Source organism: Artemia franciscana, chromosome 20, assembly GCF_032884065.1.
Source record: "Artemia franciscana chromosome 20, ASM3288406v1, whole genome shotgun sequence".
NCBI classification, from domain to species: domain Eukaryota; kingdom Metazoa; phylum Arthropoda; class Branchiopoda; order Anostraca; family Artemiidae; genus Artemia; species Artemia franciscana.
The window spans coordinates 34,508,297-34,529,293 of NC_088882.1; the positions used below are offsets into that span (position 1 = coordinate 34,508,297).

The window sequence follows — 20,997 nt, forward strand, 5'->3', positions numbered from 1 at the left end:
TTAAATTCTCCTTGGCCAAAAGGATTACGATTGTAGACTGATTAAAGACTAAGACTGATTTTAGCCAATTCTTGGCCCCCCTTAAAACATCTTTTCGTTCCAAAAAAATTATGAGATTCCCTTAGTCATGGCAACAATACTCAATAATTGAAAATTGCTGTTTCCTCTTCATTTCCTAGATGGTCCATTGCCCCAAACTAGAAATTGTCATTTGGGTTTATTTTTCTCAGGAAATTACGACTGAAATTCTTAACCTGATTAAAAGAAAACAGTCCCGGTTTTCGTGGGCCCGCTCCACCAATCTATTATTAGGTTTTTTTACCTCATATGACCGCTAGGTCTCGGTCACTAATTTGGGTCATCTTAATCCGGCGACTATACTATAAAATAGCTTTACTGCTCATTTTACGGATCGTCCCTTTAATTAGCTTTTTTCTACATTAGATTTGCATTTGGACAGAGACTCACAGCTGCAAGTCACTAAACATCAGCTGCAAGTCACTAACTGCAACTCAGCTGCAAGCCACAACTGCAACTCAGACGCAAGTCACTAACTGCAACTCAGCTGCAAGTCACAACTGCAACTCAGACGCAAGTCACTAACTGCAACTCAGCTGCAAGTCACAACTGCAACTCAGACGCAAGTCACAACTGCAACTCAGACGCAAGTCACTAACTGCAAGTCACAACTGCAACTCAGCTGCAAGTCACAACTGCAACTCAGACGCAAGTCACTAACTGCAACTCAGCTGCAAGTCACAACTGCAACTCAGACGCAAGTCACAACTGCAACTCAGCTGCAAGTCACAACTGCAACTCAGACGCAAGTCACAACTGCAACTCAGACGCAAATCACTAACTGCAACTCAGCTGCAAGTCACAACTGCAACTCAGACGCAAGTCACAACTGCAACTCAGCTGCAAGTCACAACTGCAACTCAGACGCAAGTCACAACTGCAACTCAGACGCAAGTCACAACTGCAACTCAGACGCAAGTCACAACTGCAACTCAGACGCAAATCACTAACTGCAACTCAGCTGCAAGTCACAACTGCAACTCAGACGCAATTCACAACTGCAACTCAGCTGCAAGTCACAACTGCAACTCAGACGCAAGTCACAACTGCAACTCAGCTGCAAGTCACAACTGCAACTCAGACACAAGTCACAACTGCAACTCAGCTGCAAGTCACAACTGCAACTCAGACGCAAGTCACTAACTGCAACTCAGCTGCAAGTCACAACTGCAACTCAGACGCAAGTCACAACTGCAACTCAGCTGCAAGTCACAACTGCAACTCAGACGCAAGTCACAACTGCAACTCAGCTGCAAGTCACACAGCTGCAAGTCACTAAGTCACTAAACATCAAATTTTTCAACCTTATTTTTTGGCTCTCAAATAACCTTTTCCATCATAACAAACTGTTATTCCCGTTAGCCTATGATCTTCGAATATTTTAAATCCACCGGAAAAAATTTCTTTAAGAGCTTTTAAACTCCATTTTTAACAATCTTATAAAATAAAAGAAAAAAACGACCGTTGCGCAAGATGCACAGACTCCATTAGAAATAGACGGAAATCTAAATAGACAGAATTAAATAAAGACTGGATAATCTTACCTAATGGTAATCGTGCCTGGATAATCCTGGTTAGCCTGGTAATCCTGGGTACCTTAGCCTGGGTAGAAATGGGTAATCGTACCTAACATGGCTACAAACTTAAGGTAAAGAACAACTTTTTCAACAAAGGAGAAAAACTTTATAAAATTAATGCAATTAATGAAACAAAATGTACAAAATATCAGTTTCAAGGTTACACATGAAAAGCAATTAGCAAATAATAGCATTTAAAAGCAATTGTATAAAAAAAAATTAACACTCCAACGAAAATGGACGGGATCTTAATCGCAATTGTGCAATGAAATCCAACACATAAGAGAACCTTGTGACAGCTATCTAATGAGATAATTGAACGTTTTAAAAGAAAAAAAGCCCCAATGTCAATCGAACTGAACCTGAAGCAATATAAAAATAAAATGTTTAGAACCACCCATGTAAGAAGGTAATACACAGAACCAAGATTTGTATGATTAAGTTCAATATTTATTAGACGTTAGCCGGTAATGTTTTAGGCTGGACCTCATGAAGATTGCCGAATACCGTTTGTTATGCTTAGTATAGCCAGTTAGTGGGTTAGTGATGTGTATGTAATTCCTTGTTATTGTGGAAATTTTTACATTGGTAGAACTCACCAACAATTTATTGAGCATCACAACTGAATAGAAAAAAACCCCTAAAATTAAGAAAGCCTCCTGAAACTTTTGTTTCGGCTCTGGCTAAACATACATTCTTTCATCCTGAACATTTTATATATACTACTGAGCTATTTCTAATGAAAGGGTTTTTCTCAATGGGCGAGGGAGGTTATAGAGATTAAAAAACACATGTTTGCTAATCTTTCAATAAATAGAGACACGGGGAATTTAAATAGTGTCCCAATTTAGGATTGTCTTTTGAAAAAAGAACTAATAGTCCATAAGGGAATTAAAATTTTACATAATCACCAGGGGACAAGATTACCTACTGGACCAAAAAGAGTTGCTATAATATTAGCTAACAAGAGGATTATTTTGCAACAGAATAGTTAACTAAGTTTCAGTTTCATAATTTTTCCTCAGTTGCTTTGATGTTTTCATTGAAGTAACTCTAATAGCTTCTTTTCCCTACGTGGATCAGTAGCGACAATTGTATTTATTATTATTGGTTGTGGTTTTATTTGTTTTTAGTTTAGTGTTTTTTTCTTTTTATCTTGTGCTGAGGATGCCTAGTTTATATACAGGCGAAATATCCAAGTTATTTTAGTCTTTCATCTCTTTTCTCTCTACTGACAGTCTTGTTTGAGTTTTTTTTTATATACCTTTTCGTTGTTTGTTGCAATATTTCATATGCTAAACCAAGGACTTTTCAAGATAATTATAATTAACCTTACTCAAATTCGTTAGACTATACTCTCTTTTTTTATATGTGCATTAAAAGAACATGCTTAGAATTTAATATAAGTTTTAGAAAAGGGTTTCTTATTCCTAGATCCAAAAACACTTTTACCAGAATGATGCCTTCGATAACTTTGATATTAGCATACACAAGTTTGAAAATACAAGGAGCCTAAGCATAATACTCTTTTACAAGAGATCTTTGACACTGGATAACCGTATAACACCTTTACACATTGAGTTAAAAAAGGGGTTTTACCTCAGTAAGAATTCATTGGTGGCAATATAATTGGGAATTAAAAGTAAAACATTCCATATATACATCAAACTGAAATACATTTTTTTTTTTCAATCAAGATATCTTCATTGACGAGAAAATTAGAACTTGAAGTGAAAAATTTGTTACTTTTGTCACTCTTGAAAAGGTTTACTCCCCTATGAGTACTTTGACAAATAGATAAACCAAAAAAAATAGTAAAACATTTCTTACACATGTCACGTTGAAAAAGTTTCTCCCCAGTATGCGTTCTTGGATGACCAAGTAAATTGTAATTTGTGGTAAAATATCTCCTGTAGTTATCACATTAGTAAGGTTATTTTCCTGTATGAGTTCTTTGATGAGAATATACGTGGGATTTTTGATGGAATGTCTTATCACATACGCCACATTTGAAAGGTTTTTCTCTAGTATGAGTTCTTCGATGACATGATAGGTTGGATTTTTGGTGGAATGTTTTATCACACATGTCACAGTTGAAAGGTTTTTCTCCAGTGTGAATTCTTTTATGATCAGATAAGGTTGATTTTTGACCAAATGTTTTCTCACACATATCACATTTGAAAGGTTTTTCTCCTGTATGAACTCTTTGATGATAAGTTAGGTTGCCTTTGTGGTGGAATGTTTTGTCACATATGGCACATTTGAAAGGGTCTTCTCCAAAATGAGTTCTCCGATGAGACGACAGGTAAGATCTTCGGTAGAATGTTTTTTCACACATATCACATTTGAAAGGTTTTTCTCCACTATGAATTCTTTCATGATCAGATAGGGTCGATTTTTGACTGAATGTTTTACTGCATATGTCACATTTGAAAGGTTTTTCTCCAGTATGAGTTCTTCGATGAGAAGATAGGGCGGATCTTTGGTGGAATGTTTTCTCACACATGTCACATTTGAAAGGTTTTTCTCCAGTATGTGTTCTTCGATGATAAGTTAGGTTGGATTTGTGGTGAAATGTTTTATCACATCTGGCACATCTGAAAGGTTTTTCTCCAGTGTGAATTCTTTCATGATCAGATAAGGTCGATTTGTGACCGAATGTTTTATCACATATATCGCATTTGAAAGGTTTTTCACCAGTGTGACTTCTTTGATGAGAAGATAGGTGGGATCTTTGGTGGAATACTTTATTACACATGCAACATTCGAAACGCTTTTCTCCAGTATGCGTTCTTTGATGACAAGATAAACCAGAATTTGTAGCAAAACATTTCCTGCACATATCACATTCGAAAGGTGTTATTGCAGTGTGGGTTCTTTGGTTATCTGCAAGGGGGAAAAGCAAAATAAGATAAAGTTCACTGAAAATAAATTACTTTCTATTGGACACTAAATTCAGCTTTTAACACTTTTGCCCTTACTCAGTCACTCTGTATTTAGTTTTAACGGATCTTACCTCAGTGATAAATTTATAAGACCCAACTTGAGGTATTATTCTTGTGGTTCAACCAATGCTTTATTTGTTTTTTATATAATAAAACCAGAACAATCTTTTTTTGGCACAAATATTCTTATTTTTTAAACCTTAAGTTTGTAATGTAATTGAAATTCCTAAGCTTGAGGTAGTGCAAGTGTTTACGTAATTACGAGTTTGTCTAGAATGTGTCACTACAGTGTGATAGCCTATCAAAGAGCTGCATTAATTCAGTATTGACTAAATTGTCTAGAATGTGTCACTACAGTGTGATAGCCTATCAAAGAGCTGCATTAATTCAGTATTGACTAAATTGTCTAGAATGTGTCACTACAGTGTGATAGCCTATCAAAGAGCTGCATTAATTCAGTATTGACTAAATTGTCTAGAATGTGTCACTACAGTGTGATAGCCTATCAAAGAGCTGCATTAATTCAGTATTGACTAAATTGTCTAGAATGTGTCACTACAGTGTGATAGCCTATCAAAGAGCTGCATTAATTCAGTATTGACTAAATTGTCTAGAATGTGTCACTACAGTGTGATAGCCTATCAAAGAGCTGCATTAATTCAGTATTGACTAAATGACTAACATATTTACAAACTACATATTAACAGAGGTCGCTTATATAAACCATCAATGGAGGGCAACAATACCTCTGGTAAAAGAAGGCTACAATCCTTTGACTCCCAGCCGATTATTTCCATCTGTGTATAAAAGAACTGGCTAAAAAGAACAACCCCAGGGCTTGCTCCCTCCATGACGAATATGACAACCATATACTATACACAGATGGAATGCATTGTAGATGGAGAGCAAACTTTGAGAATAAAATAAATTCACCCTTTCTCCCCGACCCAACTGGGTCATCTAGTTTGCCCGTAATACCATTCGTATTTACTTACATTTTGAATTAGCAAACCGGGAGAGTTGAGGGTAAAAGGCAATGCCCCCGGGACATAAAATTATGGATATAAAAATCTTGTATGTCGATAATACCAACAAGGTGGAAACCATTCTATTAAAATGTATATTTGCATTCTGTTTTAAACGAGCTAAATACATGTTGTGCGAGCTTGACCCCAGGTGATGCACGAATCAATTAATACCTAAAGACATATTTCCAAACCTTAAAACCAATGCGCTTCAAAATTGCTCATGTTAAAAAGGTAAGTGAAAGATTATTTAGATTACTTAAGTGATATATTCGTAAAGATTTATTTTATTTGGAATAAAATTCAGCTCTAACAGTTTTAACCTTAATCAATTATTGCAATTTTATGTTAAGGAATCTCACCTCGGTCAAAAATTGAAAGAAGCTAATTTGGTAAATTATTCTTGTCATTCAAAGAATCCTTCATTCCTTTATTAATGTAAAAATAGGAGAAACTTTTTATAACAATATAAATTCATAAGTTTGACTTGTGCATTAATTTACATAAAACCTAAAAAGAGTTGGGCTAAAAAGAGGGACGGATCCAGAGTGTTCGCCCCCCTCCCAAGATTTATCTGTTGCCCTTATCTAGTTTTCTCTTTTTTTTTCAAAATAAACTTGTTAATTTGGTCAATTATTGGCGCCATTGTCACATTGCCCCCCCCCCCAAAAAAAAGATTTTGCACTAGATTTGCCTTTGCCTAGAAAGTATGAGGTTTTCTTATTAAAAGTTTTCCTCGCAATCGTTTTCTTCAGTTCTATCAACAGGCTCCAAGAATACACACTTACATCACCAATTCAGAAGAAGAAATGAAAGAAATTTTTCATCTTAGGTAAACAAGTTGCATTGGTTGTGTTGCAAAAGCCAGCTTTCTTTGATTATTCGGGATACAGTCTACATCCTTGCACCAGAAACAAAAGAAAATATCTAATATTTTTAAAACAAGAAAAAAGCTCTAATGAGTTTCAAAAGGTAGAAAAGAGTTTCAAATAAAGGTGTGTTTGTTGTTTTGTTCAAGGATTTAATGGGGATACAAAGCTTAATATCCTAATAAGTAAAACTATCCGGGACGTTTGTTAGCCAAATGTTTGCTAGACAAATGCAACCAGTACGATCAGATGCAGCAAACATATAATTTTGATGCACCGCCAAAATTCCGAAGGAAGTTATTTATTATTTTGGACACCCAAATAGACACAAGAAGCTCAAGATACTTGCAACATACCTTTGTCCTCGCCACTTTGTGACTCCACTTTCAGAAGAATAGAATCAGGTTTGTAATCAGCAGATATACTAGGAGAACTAGCCAAAAGATTGTCTTCGTGTTTCATTGATAATAAAGGGAAAATATGTTTATCGTCATTAGAGGATTCATCTTTAGGTTCTACAATATCTGCAATAGAAATCACATAAAATACTAATAATAAACAAGTTTGTTACTTAAATGATCTTTAAAAAGCTTTGAGAAAACCTGTTTAAAGAGAGAAACTATCAACTAAACCTAGTGCTCCCGAAAAGTAAGTAGTAACTATGGGATAACAAGAAAAAAGAAATTCTCCTTAAAACTCGGCTACCTGGTTGAGCACTTTCAGGAAACTATGAACCGAGAAAGTGGTCTCAGCTACCCTTATAGCCAAAGACCAATGTATATTGTCAATAACCAAACAATATGAGTTATTTTCGCAAAATCCGTGGCAAAAACAATATGGGCCATTTTTTAATATTCCTTATATCATTACTTAATACTAACTATCAATTATGGAAAACTTTTAGGAATACATCATAAAAGGAGGCAAAAGCCTATTATGCGAAAGAGAAACATCAACTAAACCTAGTGCTCCCGAAAAGTAAGTAGTAAGTAGTTACCCGAAAAGTAAGTAGTAAGTAGTTACCCGAAAAGTAAGTAGTAAGTAGTTACCCGAAAAGTAAGTAGTAAGTAGTTACCCGAAAAGTAAGTAGTAAGTAGTTACCCGAAAAGTAAGTAGTAAGTAGTTACCCGAGTAGTTACCCGAAAAGTAAGTAGTAAGTAGTTACCCGAGTAGTTACCCGAAAATTAAGTAGTAAGTAGTTACCCGAAAAGTAAGTAGTAAGTAGTTACCCAAGTAGATACCCGAAAAGTAAGTAGTAAGTAGTTACCCGAAAAGTAAGTAGTAAGTAGTTAGCCGAAAAGTAAGTAGTAACTACGGGATAACAACATTAAGTGCACAAGAGAAAAGAGAATGTCCTGTATGCTATTACTTATAATGTATTACTTACTTATAATGTATGCTATTACTGCTAAAAATAAAATGACAAGACGTTATTTTGGGCTAGGTAATTTGATGGCGTACTAAGGATTAATCAATTAATTAATTTCTGCAAAATGACTATTTTATGCAGCAAAACAATTGCGGTAACATGTCAAAGAAAACGTACTTAAAATATTTAGGTAAAGTTGACCTGAACTTTGCTTTAAAGTTATGATAACTTATCAAAGAAAGCCTACTGAAAGTTTTAGAGGTACAGTGAACCAAAACATTATTTCTTTCAACTGCAAAACGTCTTATATAATTCTCAAATAATTAACGCCTCTTAACCTAGGGATATGTTTACATATAAACGGTATGTTTCGGATCATGCCATTTTGTTCATGTTTAGAACTTAAATACATGGAATTCCATACAATGAAAATATGGAACTTCATACAATACATGGTACATTGTAATATAAAGGACGTATTATGCTCTACTTTCTAATTTACTTAATTCATATTGTGCATTTTTTCTCAATATCACAAATTAATAAATAATTGCAGCTTCACTTAATGTTATGTGTATTAACACAGCTGCCAGTAGAAATACCCATGGGGTCACATGGCCCAGCCTAATAATTCTTTGAAGACAAGATACATTTAACCTGTTCCAATCTACGCATTGTGAATGAAGAAATATCAATCTCACTGAGCAATTGGTTCAATTAACAGCCAAAGAACCGCTCACAACTACAGAAGCCAAAGAATAGCTTCCCATCTAGCATTTAACAGGAACTAACACCATCTATCTCAAGAGAAGCTGCACCATATTACGTAAATGTATCTAACTAGTGACCACTTTATGATTGTAATAGTAGCGTAATTTGGTGTTCATTTTTGAGTGCTACGATAGCTATTTCATTATTCGATTAAATAAAAAAAACAAGTTTTTTTTAACTGAAAGTAAGGAGCGACATTAAAACTTAAAACGCACAGAAATTACTTCGTATATGAAAGAGGCTACTTCCTCATCAACGCCCCGCTCTTTACGCTAAAGTTTGACTCTTTCTCTCAATTCTTCTTTTTAAAACAGTAAAAAACTTTAGCGTAAAGAGCGGGGCGTTGATGAGGAAGCAGCCTCTTTCATATACGAAGTAATTTCTGTGCGTTTTAAGTTTTAATGTCGCTCCTTACTTTCAGTTAAAAAAAACTGTTTTTTTTTATTTAATTTCTGAACGTTTTTGAATCAATGCATGTTTTGATTTTGGCTCTCCGCAGAGGAATAATCAAAACGAAATTTGTATATTTTTTTTTGGCTTAATGGCTTTCTCATAATTTTGATCGAATGATTTTGAGAAAAAAGAGCGGGGGACGAAACCTAGTTGCCCCCCGATTTTTTGGTTAATTAAAAAGGCAACTAGAACTTTTAATTTTTTACGAATTTTTTTATTGGTAAAAGATTTACGTAACTTATAAATTAGCTTACGTACAGAACTTTTGTTTTCTCATGTTTTTATTACATATATGAGGGGATTCGCCCCATCGTCAGTACCTCGCTCTTTACACTAAAGCTTAAATTTTATCCCAATTCATTAAAAATGACCCCCTGAATCACAAAAGCCGTAGAATAAGTAGTTGGAATTACTGAAAATACTTTAGCGTAAAGAGCGAGGTATTAGAAGGAGGTGAGCCCCTCATATGGGTAATAATTTCTGTTTGTTTTAAGTTTTATTGCTATTCCTTACTTCCAGCTGAAAAAGCTTTTTCACTTTTATTTTTTAATTGTTTTTTTTTTAAATAATGCTAGTAGCCTATATCCTGCTCTCCCTTCATGGAAATTTTCTTCTTCCATTACAAATTCTCTAAGGAAAGTTCCCCCAGCATATCCCCCTCTTCTCAACCCCTCCCCCAAACCAAAAAAAATCCTCCTGAAAACGCCTGCATATTTCCCAATAACCATTACTATATGTAAGCACAGGTCAAAGTTTGTAACTTGTTGCCCCTCCCACGGGGACTGTGGGGGAGTAAGTCGTCCCCAAAGACATAGTTATAAGGTTTTTCGACTACGCTGAATCTCAGAATTTTGATCCGTTGACTTTGGGAAAATAATTAGCGTGGGAGGGGGCCTAGGTGCCCTCCAATTTTTTTGGTCACTTAAAAAGGGCACTAGAACTTTTCATTTCCGTTAGAATGAGCCCTCTTGCAACATTCTAGGACAAATGGGTCGATACGATCACCCCTGGGAAAAAGAAAAAACAAAAACAAAAAAAAACAAATAAACACGCATCCGTGATCTGCCTTCTGGCAAAAAATGCAAAATTCCACATTTTTGTAGATAGGAGCTCGAAACTTCTACAGTAGAGTTCTCTGATACGCTGAATCTGATGGTGTGATTTTCGTTAAGAATCTATGACTTTTAGGGGGCGTTTCCCCCTATTTTGTAAAATAACGCAAATTTTCTCAGGCTCGTAACTTTTGATGGGTAAGACTAAACTTGATGAAACTTGTATATTTAAAACCAGCATTAAAATGCGATTCTTTTGATGTAGCTATTGATATCAAAATTCCATTTTTTAGAGTTTTGGTTACTATTGAGCCGGGTCGCTCCTTACTACAGTTCGTTACCACGAACTGTTTGACTACGAGTATAATTCCGACCAAAAACTAAGGTCTAGAACTCCAGATACGTAAGTTTTCAATACTAAAATTATGTTGGTATTGCCAACTGTGCAAAAAGACACGGTACCTTTAACCTGTTCCTTTACCTGAGCTACGCATTGTGAATAATGAAGAAGCAATTTCACTGAGCTACTGGCTCATTCAACAGCCAAGGAACCGCTCACAACTACAAAGGTCAAAGAATAGCTTCCCACCTAACAAATAAAAGAAACAAGCACCATCTATCTCAAAAGAAGCTGCAAAATATAATTCCGACCAAAAAACCAAGTCTACAACTCCAGATAGGTAAGATTTCAATACTAAAATTTTGTTGGTATTGCTCCAGCTGGACAAAAAAAAAAAGATTCAATTTTAACCGATCAAATTACGTCAAATACGATTTTAGCTGGTTCAAAGACATGTAAAACATATGATATGTTTGTAAAACATATTTGTTGCTTTTTAACCATTGGATATTCTTAGACTGAAGACAACATTCTATAAAGTACAAAACTTCAGCTCAATCATAGTTATAATTTTTTGGTTATATTTTGAAACATATTGTTAAATTTATCAGTTCCAGTTCCTAAACTGGTATAATTTTTATTTTTGAAAAATAATTTTAAGTTTCAATAAAGCGGCATCCAACAACATGAAATAAGACTGTAATAGAAGTTAAACAATTGTTATCACCATCGTTGAAAACCCTGTACTATAGACTTGCAGTCCTCCACTTTGGTCAACAAGAAAGATTATTGTTTTTCTTGTGTTTACTAGTGCTTTGGAGACAACTAACCCCGCTTGTATTATATAAAGAATCCAAACTGCATATTAAAAGAATAAAAACGAGTACTTTTGAAATTTTCTTGAGAGCTTTATAACTTTGTCTTCAATTTTCTCCTGGATATTTATGTTCTTTTCTGCTATTTTAAGAATTCCGTACATACAATAAATCACTTTGTGATTCTTTGATGCAAAATTGTTGTTAATATTACGTGTATCTCAACTGTCATTAATAAAACCACCTAATACAAAGTTAAAAACACACATCACTATTATTGTTGGCATCCTTTATTTGGTTTATATAGTTAAAATATTAAATATCCTTTATATATATCCTTTATATTAAATATCATTTATATAGCTTTATAAATTTATCTTTAATTCTCTCCAGGATATTTATGTTCTCTTCTGCTATTTTAAGAATTCCGTAAATACAACAAACCACTTTCTGATTCTTTGATGCAAGTTTCATGTTAATATTATGTGTTGGCATCCTTTGTACAGTTTAATCTGTTTGCCAAAAACGAAAGATTGTATAACACATTCCTAGAATGTTAGAAAAAGATTCAAATAAGACCAAAAGCGTCAATATTTGAATGTTTTACAAGAATCAACTTTGGGAGACAAACATGATTATTCCAATCCATTCCTATCTCCAAAGCCCCTTATGAAATAAATGTGTTCCGAAAATCTCGACTTTCAAAACCATTAACTTCATGATCATCCACTAAAATTCTCTTTGAGTTTCTACCGCATTTTCCGTGGCATTTCAAAATACAATATTCTATCGTAGCCTCCAATCATAAGAGAACATATCAAAAAGCATACCACTGTCCACGTTAACATTTGGCTCCAGTTTCAGAGGGTTGCAATTGGGTTCGAGCTTGGTAGATACGCCTTGAAAAAAATTCACAAGATTACTACCCTCCATAGGTAATAAAATAGGATTTGTACATCCAAACAGACTTTTTTGATCATTTAGTAGAGGATCTTCAAGTTCTAAAAAAAAATTAAGGAAAATTTACTTGAGAGATCTCAGGACGTGATTTAATGCTGAACAAAGACACTTTTGATACCAAAAAAAAAAAAGGTTTGCATGTACCCAAAGGTACATGGATTGATTTGCTGCTTTTGTCATTGCACAATTAAACAATTCACGGTACAAAACTATTAGTAAAGCAGAAAGTAACTCGTAACAGTAGTGAGCCAAACAAGGAAAAACTACTGTCTGTCGTTTGGAACTAAATATCCACCAAATCAACAACATTATATACTAGTTCCAAACAAATGAAAAGCTAAAATTACCAATCAAAATCAAATAGCATAATAAAAGCTACATTATCTTATAATCTCGGTTTCACACAACAGTTCATGCTGAGGGTACGACAGCTCCTAATGCATGATATGCAAAATTATGTGGGAAATTAACAACCAAGCACAAATTATTTCTCTCTACGAACTTGGAAGAATTATAAAAAATTTTGTGGAAAATATTTGTGAAGGAGTTGGAAGGAATTGTGATTTTCGGAGGGGTATAAAGCAAACATTAAATTTTCTCTTTTGAATATCAAATTAATAAAATAGTTTTAATGAGAAATTTTAACTTGAAATATCAATCAATCAGTCTACTTATAACCCATCTACAAAAAGAGGGCGAAATGCCAATAAGATGGAGTAATAAGAGAAAAACAATACAAAACAAGAGCTAAGAGCTCATATGGCACTTGTGACGAGGCGAGAAGAGCTAAGAGCCAAGAGATCATATGGCATGAGCTCTAACAAAATTCTATGAATCAATAGATCGATTTAAAAAGGAAAATAAGAGGCTTAATGCCGGTCAGGATTTAAAATAAGAGCTCTGAGTCACGATGTCCTTCTAAATATCAAAATTCATTAAGAACCGGTCACCCACTCGTAAGGTATAAATACCTAATTTTTTCTAATTTTTCCTCTCCCTTTAGCCCCCAAGATGGTCGAATCTGGGAAAACGACTTTATCAAGTCAAATTTTGCAGCTCCCTGACACGCCTATCAATTTTCATCGTCCTAGCACGTCCAGAAGCACCAAACTCACCAAATCACTGATCCCCTCCGCCCAACTCCCCAAAGAGAGCCAATCCAGTACGATTCTGTCAATCACGTATCAAGGACATTTGCTTATTCTATCCACCAAGCTTCATCCCGGTTCCTACACTCCAAGTGTTTTTCCAAGATTTCCCCTCCAACTCCCCCCAATGTCAAACGATCTGGTCGGGATTTAAAATAAGAGCTCTTAGCCATGAATTCTTTCTAAAAATCAAATTTCATTAAGATCTGATCATCTATTCGTAAGATAAAAACACCCCAATTTTCACGTTTTCCAAGAATTCCGGTTTCCCCTCCAACTCCCCCCAAAGTCACATGATCTGGTCGGAATTTAAATAAGAGCTTTAAAGCACAAGATCCTTCTAAATATCAAATTTCATTAAGATCTGGTCACCCTTTCGTAAGTTACAAATACCTCAATTTTCAAAATTACCCCCCTCCAATTCCACCAAAGAGAGCAGATCCGGTCCGGTTATGTCAGTCACGTATCTTAGACAGGTTTTTATTTTTCCCATCCAGTTTCATCCTGATCTCACCACTTTAAGTATTTTCTTATTTTTCAGAATTAACCCCCCTCCCCAATAGATCAGATCCGTTCCAATTATGTAAATCACGTATGTAAGACTTCTGCTTATTTTTCCCACCAAGTTTCATCCCGATCCCTCCAATCTAAGCGTTATCCATGATTTTAGGTTCCCCCACCCCAAACTTCCCCCAACGTCACCAGATCCAGTCAGGATTTAAAATAAGAGCTTTGAGACACGATATCCTTTTGAATATCAAATTTCATTGAGATCCGGTAACCCGTTCTTAAGTTAAAAATACCTAATTTTCTCTAATTTTTCAGAATTAACTCCTCCCCCAACTACCCCAAAGAGAGCGGATCCGTTTCGGTTATGTCAATCATGTATCTAGAACTCGTAATTATTTTTTCCACCAAGTTTCATCCCGATCCCTCCATTCTAAGCGTTTTCCATGATTTTAGGTTCCCCCACCCCAACTCCCCCCAGTGTCATCAGATCCGGTCGGGATTTAAAATAAGAGTTCTGAGACACAATATCATTCCAAACATGAAATTTCATTAAGATCCCATCACCCATTCATAAGTTAAAAATACTTCATTTTTTCTAATGGCCCCCCACTCCCCCCTCCAGATGGTCAAATTGTGAAAACGACTATTTCTAATTTAAATTGGTCCCGTCCCTAATACGCCTGCCAAATTTCATCGTCCTAGCATACCTGGAAGTGCCTAAAGTAGCAAAATCGGGATCGACAGACAGACAGACCGACAGAATTGGCGATTGCTATATATCACTTGGTTAATACCAAGTGCCATAAAAATCTATAAATAAATGCAAATAAACACCAACAAACAGTTAAATAAATAATGCTTACCATGGATGAGACACTATCGACATAGAAGAACGAAAATCACGAAGCCTTTTATCAATAATAGATGTAGGAGAAACTAGGCGGAATTTGTTCATTAAGTAACTATTTCTAGTCCAAGGAGGGTAACTGAGAAGGAATTTAGCATAACGAAAATATACTCTACGACCACATTGTTTCTGAGGTTCACTAAAAAACTGCCAAACTGGACAAAGAGAAAGGAGATGAGGTACAACTAGGCTATTATAAATTTTCGCAAGATTTAATTTTTCTACGTGTTTAATATTAGATACAATTGAAGCATAAACGATTCTCAGTAATTTTTTTCAAGTTTTCAATGGCTAATTTCACAGTTTCTTTCATATTTTTTCTAATAGGCATATGTTAAATGAACGATTTAAATTTAAAATTTTAAAAAGAATCCACGTATAGAAAAAAACATTAAATCAAAATTGAGCGATTTGAAATTGCAATATAAAAACGCAACTCGACTGTCTGTCTGAACGGTGTCTCTTGGGTGTTTTGTAACGAGCGAGAAAAATTGCAAGCCCATAACGCCATTAGTAGTGAAAGTAACAACTTACTGACTTAAAAATCAGTGCCTTTAAACACATGATAGTCAGATTTTACATTACAAACCACTGTAACCCATCACGACCTATTAAAGCTTTTCATAAAATGTCTTGCATACCGTACTAAGATCTTCACACTAAAACGTAATATATGACCTCACCAAGGTTTTCATAGTCCTTTTTAAGTCAAGAAAAAATAGCAGTTCAACTTTATATGTCATAATAAATCTATTCAAAATGTTCATTCAAAAGAAATTTTTATTGGAGAAGAAATGTCAAGGTTAAACACACCTCAAATACCAAGGATTTTGAGTTCAAAAGTTATCTTATTGACTTGTTTCAAGCAGCATTATAAGTGATTTTGTCCGCAGTGCGGGCAAAAGCCGGTCGCGGCGCGAGCAAAAGCCAGTCAGACTCGCCGGTCGGGGAGTCTGAGCAAGGTGTGTTTTAATACTTACCGTTGGAGGGGCGTTAGATGGGCAATATAAAGCCATCTTATGCTCGTTTATGTAAGTTTTAAATCCACGTTTTTCATAACCCCACCGAATCCAAGTCAACCGTGCACTACATATTGGGAAGATTTTTGTCTATAAGATTTTTATACAATTAATATTTATACGGTTAATATAGTTTATACGGTTTAATACGGTAATATAGTTTATAGTTTAATACGGTTAATATACAGTTTATGCGGTTAATATATTCATATATTTATTTATGTATCTATATTTATTATATTTATCTATATTTATCTATCTATCTATTTTTATCTATCTTTTATATATTTACCTATGTTTATCTATAATATGTTTATCTATAAAATGTTGCTAAAGAGCACTCTCGTTGGTTTTTTCTTTTTTTTTTTTGGATTACTCTTAAAATTAGGAAAGCAATTAGTCAGGTCCAAAATACCCATTCACGCGGAATTTTTATTTGGGAAGAAAAGCCGAGATTAAATAAACCTCAAAATATCAAATTTTCTTGAGAGAGATTTAGTGAGTTGATTTTAAGATCACGAGGAAATACATGAGTATGATTAAGTTTGTCTTATGATTTTGAGTTCTCAAGTTATCTTATTGACTTGTTTCAAGAAGTATTTTAAGTACTTTTGTCCATAAACATTTTTTATTTTCAATCTTATATGTTTAGATTTAATGTCGAAGTCAGAAATGAGTTGAATTTAGTCTCTTTTCTATACTCCTCTGGGAACTCCCGTTGTGAGCCATGATCACAGCTAAATCTTCATTAGATGTCTTAAAAATGAATAGAATATGCCTAATGTCCATCAAAAGTTTAACCTAGTACAAACAGTAACACATTAAAAGGTAATGTAAGCTTATCCTCAGGTTAAAATTAGAGGCTTTTGGGTCTTTCTAATCCAAAAAATACAATTTACATAATTTACATATTTACAATTTACAATTATATTTGGGACATATCTGTGATTGCTCCTGGTTATTTGCTTATTTACTTTCAAGTTTAAGTCCAAACCATTTTTTCAAAGAAATGGGGATATTCCTTCAACCCCTCCTAAAAATACACTAAAAATATACAGGAGGGAAAATGTCTATAAAATTGATCATTAGTTCATTAGTCAGAAAGTAATCATTCATCAACTCACATAGAGGGGACAAAAAGCCATGATTGACAGAATTTTAGTTAAAATATAACTGATGGGTTTTACAATTTTTTTTGTGTACTTTTCAAATAAAAGAAGCAGAAAATCAATGGAATTGTTTGTCCTAAATTTTAAAAAAACTAACAGAATATAAAGCATATTGGCTTAATCAACAGCAAAATCAATTACCTTGCTTCACAGCAGTGATTGCAAAGTCGTTGGGAGTGTCCATCTTTCACTAATTGAGTCGAATACACAGTCAAACACGAATACTACAAAAACTGAATAATCAACGAATTTGATAACAAAATCTTCAAAGAGCACAAGGAGAACCTAACCTAGAAAATAGTTCTAAGAAACAGGCACAACAAAAATAGATTCCAAAATTACAACCTATTTAACACTTCAATCTTTATATTAATCACTTGCAATAAGAATACTGTTATGGTAAATAGGATTGAGTTCTTTGTTTACCCAAAAGCACAGTAATGCAAATCTAAGATTCCTAGAAAAGAATAGCTGAGGCAATACTCAATTATTGTCCATAGTAGAAGTCATAACGCTTCAATGTATTTTTAATATTATTAATTTCCCAGACCCGCTTCATATTGAGGCGCTACGTGGGAAAGTGTGTTACAATGATGAAATCTTTGTTAAAAGGCATGGGATATAAAAGACTTAAAACCTACAGTAAGGTTCTCTCATAGCACAGAGAAAAATTCGCACAATTATTTGAATTTCATTACAGTCCTTTTTGATGGTGTTTTCCCCATATTTCAAAATTAGGCACATGTTTCATGAGCTTTGCTTTAGATGAGTTTTGATTTAATAGTTATAATGATTACTTTATTTAGTTAATTATTGTTATAATTTAACAATTATTAATATAACAAAAATTAATTTAATGAATTATTATTATAATTTTACAACATAAAATTAATACCATGAATTTAACTTATTGGATTTGACATACTTGGAATTAGGATAAAAAGCCAACTGTTGAAATGTCTTAAGTGTTATCAAAATTTCTTTTTTTTTTGGGTCTTGGTTATTATTTCCTGGGCTGGTCTTTACTTATACCTTGTCACCTTCTTTTTGTTCTATGAAAAATGAACTATTAGGTATGTTCATTCACAAAAATGGTGAGGGAAAGGCAACAAATTTTTCAAAAAAAAAGAATACAAATTATTTTTCGTTTTGTTCCATTAAAATACAAAAAGTATCATTTTTCAAAGGAATTTCCTATAAGTGTTTCAATCAAAATTTAAAAGGGACACATGGTGCGAATGGGTGAAGGAAGGCTGCCACATGACGGATGGTGTTGGAAACCCCCTGGCCTCCACAAGTCAGGGAGACCGAAACTGACCATTGGCAGCATGTTAGAGAAAGAGGCAAGGCTGAGGAGGTCTTTGATGGAGGAGCTTTGGTCAATGCCTCAGGACAGGTTGTCATGGCAAACCACTGTTGCTGCCTCATGTGCCTTCAGGCATAGGAGGACCTAAGTCTAAATAAATTCCTCCTTCAATTGATGCTCTGGTTACTGAACATTATTGATCTAAGACTGTCTTCATTATATAAAGGTGAGATTCTCACTATAATGTATTTCAAGCATGAGACATGTCAACAAGAGCAGATTCTCTCTGGTTAATGCTATGATGAGCTGGTATAAGAAGTGATGAGGAAGCACAATGAAACACTATTTTTTGTGTTTTAGGGTACTTGGTATTTACCAAGTGACATATAGTGATTGCAAATTCTGTTGGTCTGTCTGTCCCAATTTTGCTATTTTAGGCACTTCCAGATAAGCTAGGACAATGAATTTGGCTGGCATATCAGGAGCCAGACTAGATTAAATTATAAATAGTTGTTTCTGTGATTCAACCATCTGGGTGGGTGGGGGGTTGGTTAATTCAGAAAAATTAGAAAAAATGAAGTGCTTTTAACTTACAAAGAGGTAATTGGATCTTAATAAATTTGATATTTAGAAGGATATTGTGTCTTAGAGCGCTTATTTTAATTCCCAACTGGATCCAGTGGCATTGGGGGGGGGGCCTAAAATCTTGGAAAATGCTTAGAGTGGAGGGATTGGGACAAAACTTGGTGGGGAAAATAAATCCTGACCAGATCCAGTGTCATTGGGGGAGTGGGGGAGGGGACCAGAAATCTTAGAAAACACTTAAAGCAGAGTGATCAAGATGAAACTTGGTAGGAAGAGTAAGCACAAGTCCAAGATACATGACTGGCACAACCAGACTGGATCCACTCTATTTGGTGGAGTTGGGGGGTGGGGTAACTTGAAATTTTTTTTTAAAAAATGAGGTATTTGTAACTTACAAATGGGTGATCAAATCTTAATGAAGTTTTACATCTAGAAGGATATTGTGCTTTAGAAGCTCTCATTTTAAATCCCAACCAGATCTGGTGACATTTTGGGGAGTTGGAGGGGGAAACTGGAATTCTTGGAAAACATGAAAATTGAGGTATCTTTATCTTACAAATGGGTGATTGGATCTTTATGAAACTTGATATATAGAAGGATCTTATGTCTTAAATGCTTCATTTTCAATTCAAATCAGCAGTCTACATATTGGAAAGCCATACAGTCTACATATTGGAAACATAATTTTTAACCAGAACATCTGGCCAAGCACTGGGGGCCTTACCCTGTTTGCATTCTTGAGAATTTATCCCCCATCCCCTTCTTTTGTATAGGCCTAGGCTATATGCAAAATAATCAGGAAATAAAAATTGTACCATTACATTGCTAAAAGAATATAAAAGTGGCAATCTAAAAATATCACTCTTTTTACTAGGCAAGTAGGCCTCATTCTCAAGAGCCATTATTCTTTGCCTTTACCAAGCCTATCACCAGATGGCTAACAGAAAATAGAACAACTTATATAGAGAAAAAGAAAACACCTTAGCCAAACATTATATATGGAAAAAATGCTATTAGGGTAACTGGCTGAGCATTGAGGGTCTTACTCTTTTTGCAATTTAGCAATTTATAGGCTACCCAGCCCCCTTTCTTTGTATATAAGTTAATCTGTAGCCTAATTAGGTATGTACTAAACCCTCAAGATCAAAACAGGCGATGCTGATCTCCATTTCATAGTCTTTCTGCCATCCTGTCCTTTAGCATGCCTCCCTGCTTACCTTCCCCAGATTTCTCCAGGTAGCCTACTCATTTAGAGCTGGTTGACTCTGGCAGAGCTTACACTGATGCCACAGACCCTATCCTAAATCAAATAATAGACCACAACAGGAACTAAACCAGCATCTCATGGAAAAAGCATTCCCAACCCACTAGCCAGGACTATAGAGCCTAGTCCTTGACTAAATACAAAACAAATACGAAATAAAAATTGTACCGATAGGTTCCTGAAAGAACCAGAATGGACTTAGTTAATAAAACAACCCCTACTTTACATTAAGCATAAAAACCAAAGTCACCTCAGCTTGCAGTCACATTTTTATAAATAGTTAAATATATAATCATAATAAGGGACAATGATACCATCTATATCAAAATATTTATAAGGTGGGAATTGAGTTTGACATTGCCTCTGATGGCATTTTAAGAATGTATTCCCATGATGACTTGAAAATGTGACAGCATTTTGAAGATGGATTTTGGTATCATCAATATCTTAAATTTAACAGTCACCAAACAGAAATTAATATCGTACGGTACTGCAGCAGTTTTAACCTCAGCTTATTAATATGGGACTGATAGTTCAAACTCAGATTTACCAACACACTGGAAGGCTGATACATGGACCTTAGTCGTCAAGGAGCATTAGGGCCATATTTTCACTCATCAAATCCAGTAAATAGTCACAAACAGTTGACTACAATTTGTGTTTAATACAATACTATTAGCAAACTGCTGCGCCAAATTTCTTATAACTAGAATAAATATTGCTCATTTTCACTGTCCCCGTTTCAATGGTCTGTTTAAGAAAAAATTGTCCTTTTAGTACACCTCTCAAGCAGATCTGCCTCACTTTGAATGATAATTAGAAGTATTTTCCAGTA

The 20,997-nt window shown here is 34.7% G+C and overlaps 1 protein-coding gene across 9 annotated transcripts; it reads right to left on the reverse strand.

Moving 5' to 3' along the window:
* Positions 1–1,760: 1,760 nt before the first annotated feature.
* On the reverse strand, positions 1,761–20,616 carry LOC136040173 (zinc finger protein 567-like). 9 transcript variants are annotated; one of them, XM_065724318.1, is made up of 5 exons: positions 20,477–20,616; positions 17,149–17,231; positions 12,125–12,193; positions 6,851–7,018; positions 1,761–4,541 (listed from the first exon to the last, which is right to left on the reverse strand). In XM_065724318.1, exons 2-5 carry the CDS (start codon positions 17,189–17,191, stop codon positions 3,589–3,591), a joined length of 1,233 nt encoding a protein of 410 aa, XP_065580390.1. In that variant the 5' UTR covers positions 17,192–17,231; positions 20,477–20,616; the 3' UTR covers positions 1,761–3,588. The 9 variants fall into 9 exon arrangements, with proteins under 9 accessions (XP_065580390.1, XP_065580385.1, XP_065580389.1 ...); XM_065724313.1 differs by having other exon boundaries at positions 12,125–12,295; positions 20,477–20,615; XM_065724317.1 differs by having other exon boundaries at positions 20,413–20,516.
* Between the last annotated feature and the right edge of the window lie 381 nt (positions 20,617–20,997).

What these genes read in the sequence shown, in the direction of transcription:
- LOC136040173 (XM_065724313.1), bottom strand. Translation starts at nt 17,191, where the DNA reads ATGGACACTCCCAACGACTTTGCAATCACTGCTGTGAAGCAAG. An exon ending in AAATGTTAACGTGGACAGTG is followed by an intron (nt 7,019 to 12,124) that starts GTATGCTTTTTG and finishes TTTCTATTGCAG; the next exon opens with ATATTGTAGAACCTAAAGAT. An exon ending in ACAAAGTGGCGAGGACAAAG is followed by an intron (nt 4,542 to 6,850) that starts GTATGTTGCAAG and finishes TCCCCCTTGCAG; the next exon opens with ATAACCAAAGAACCCACACT.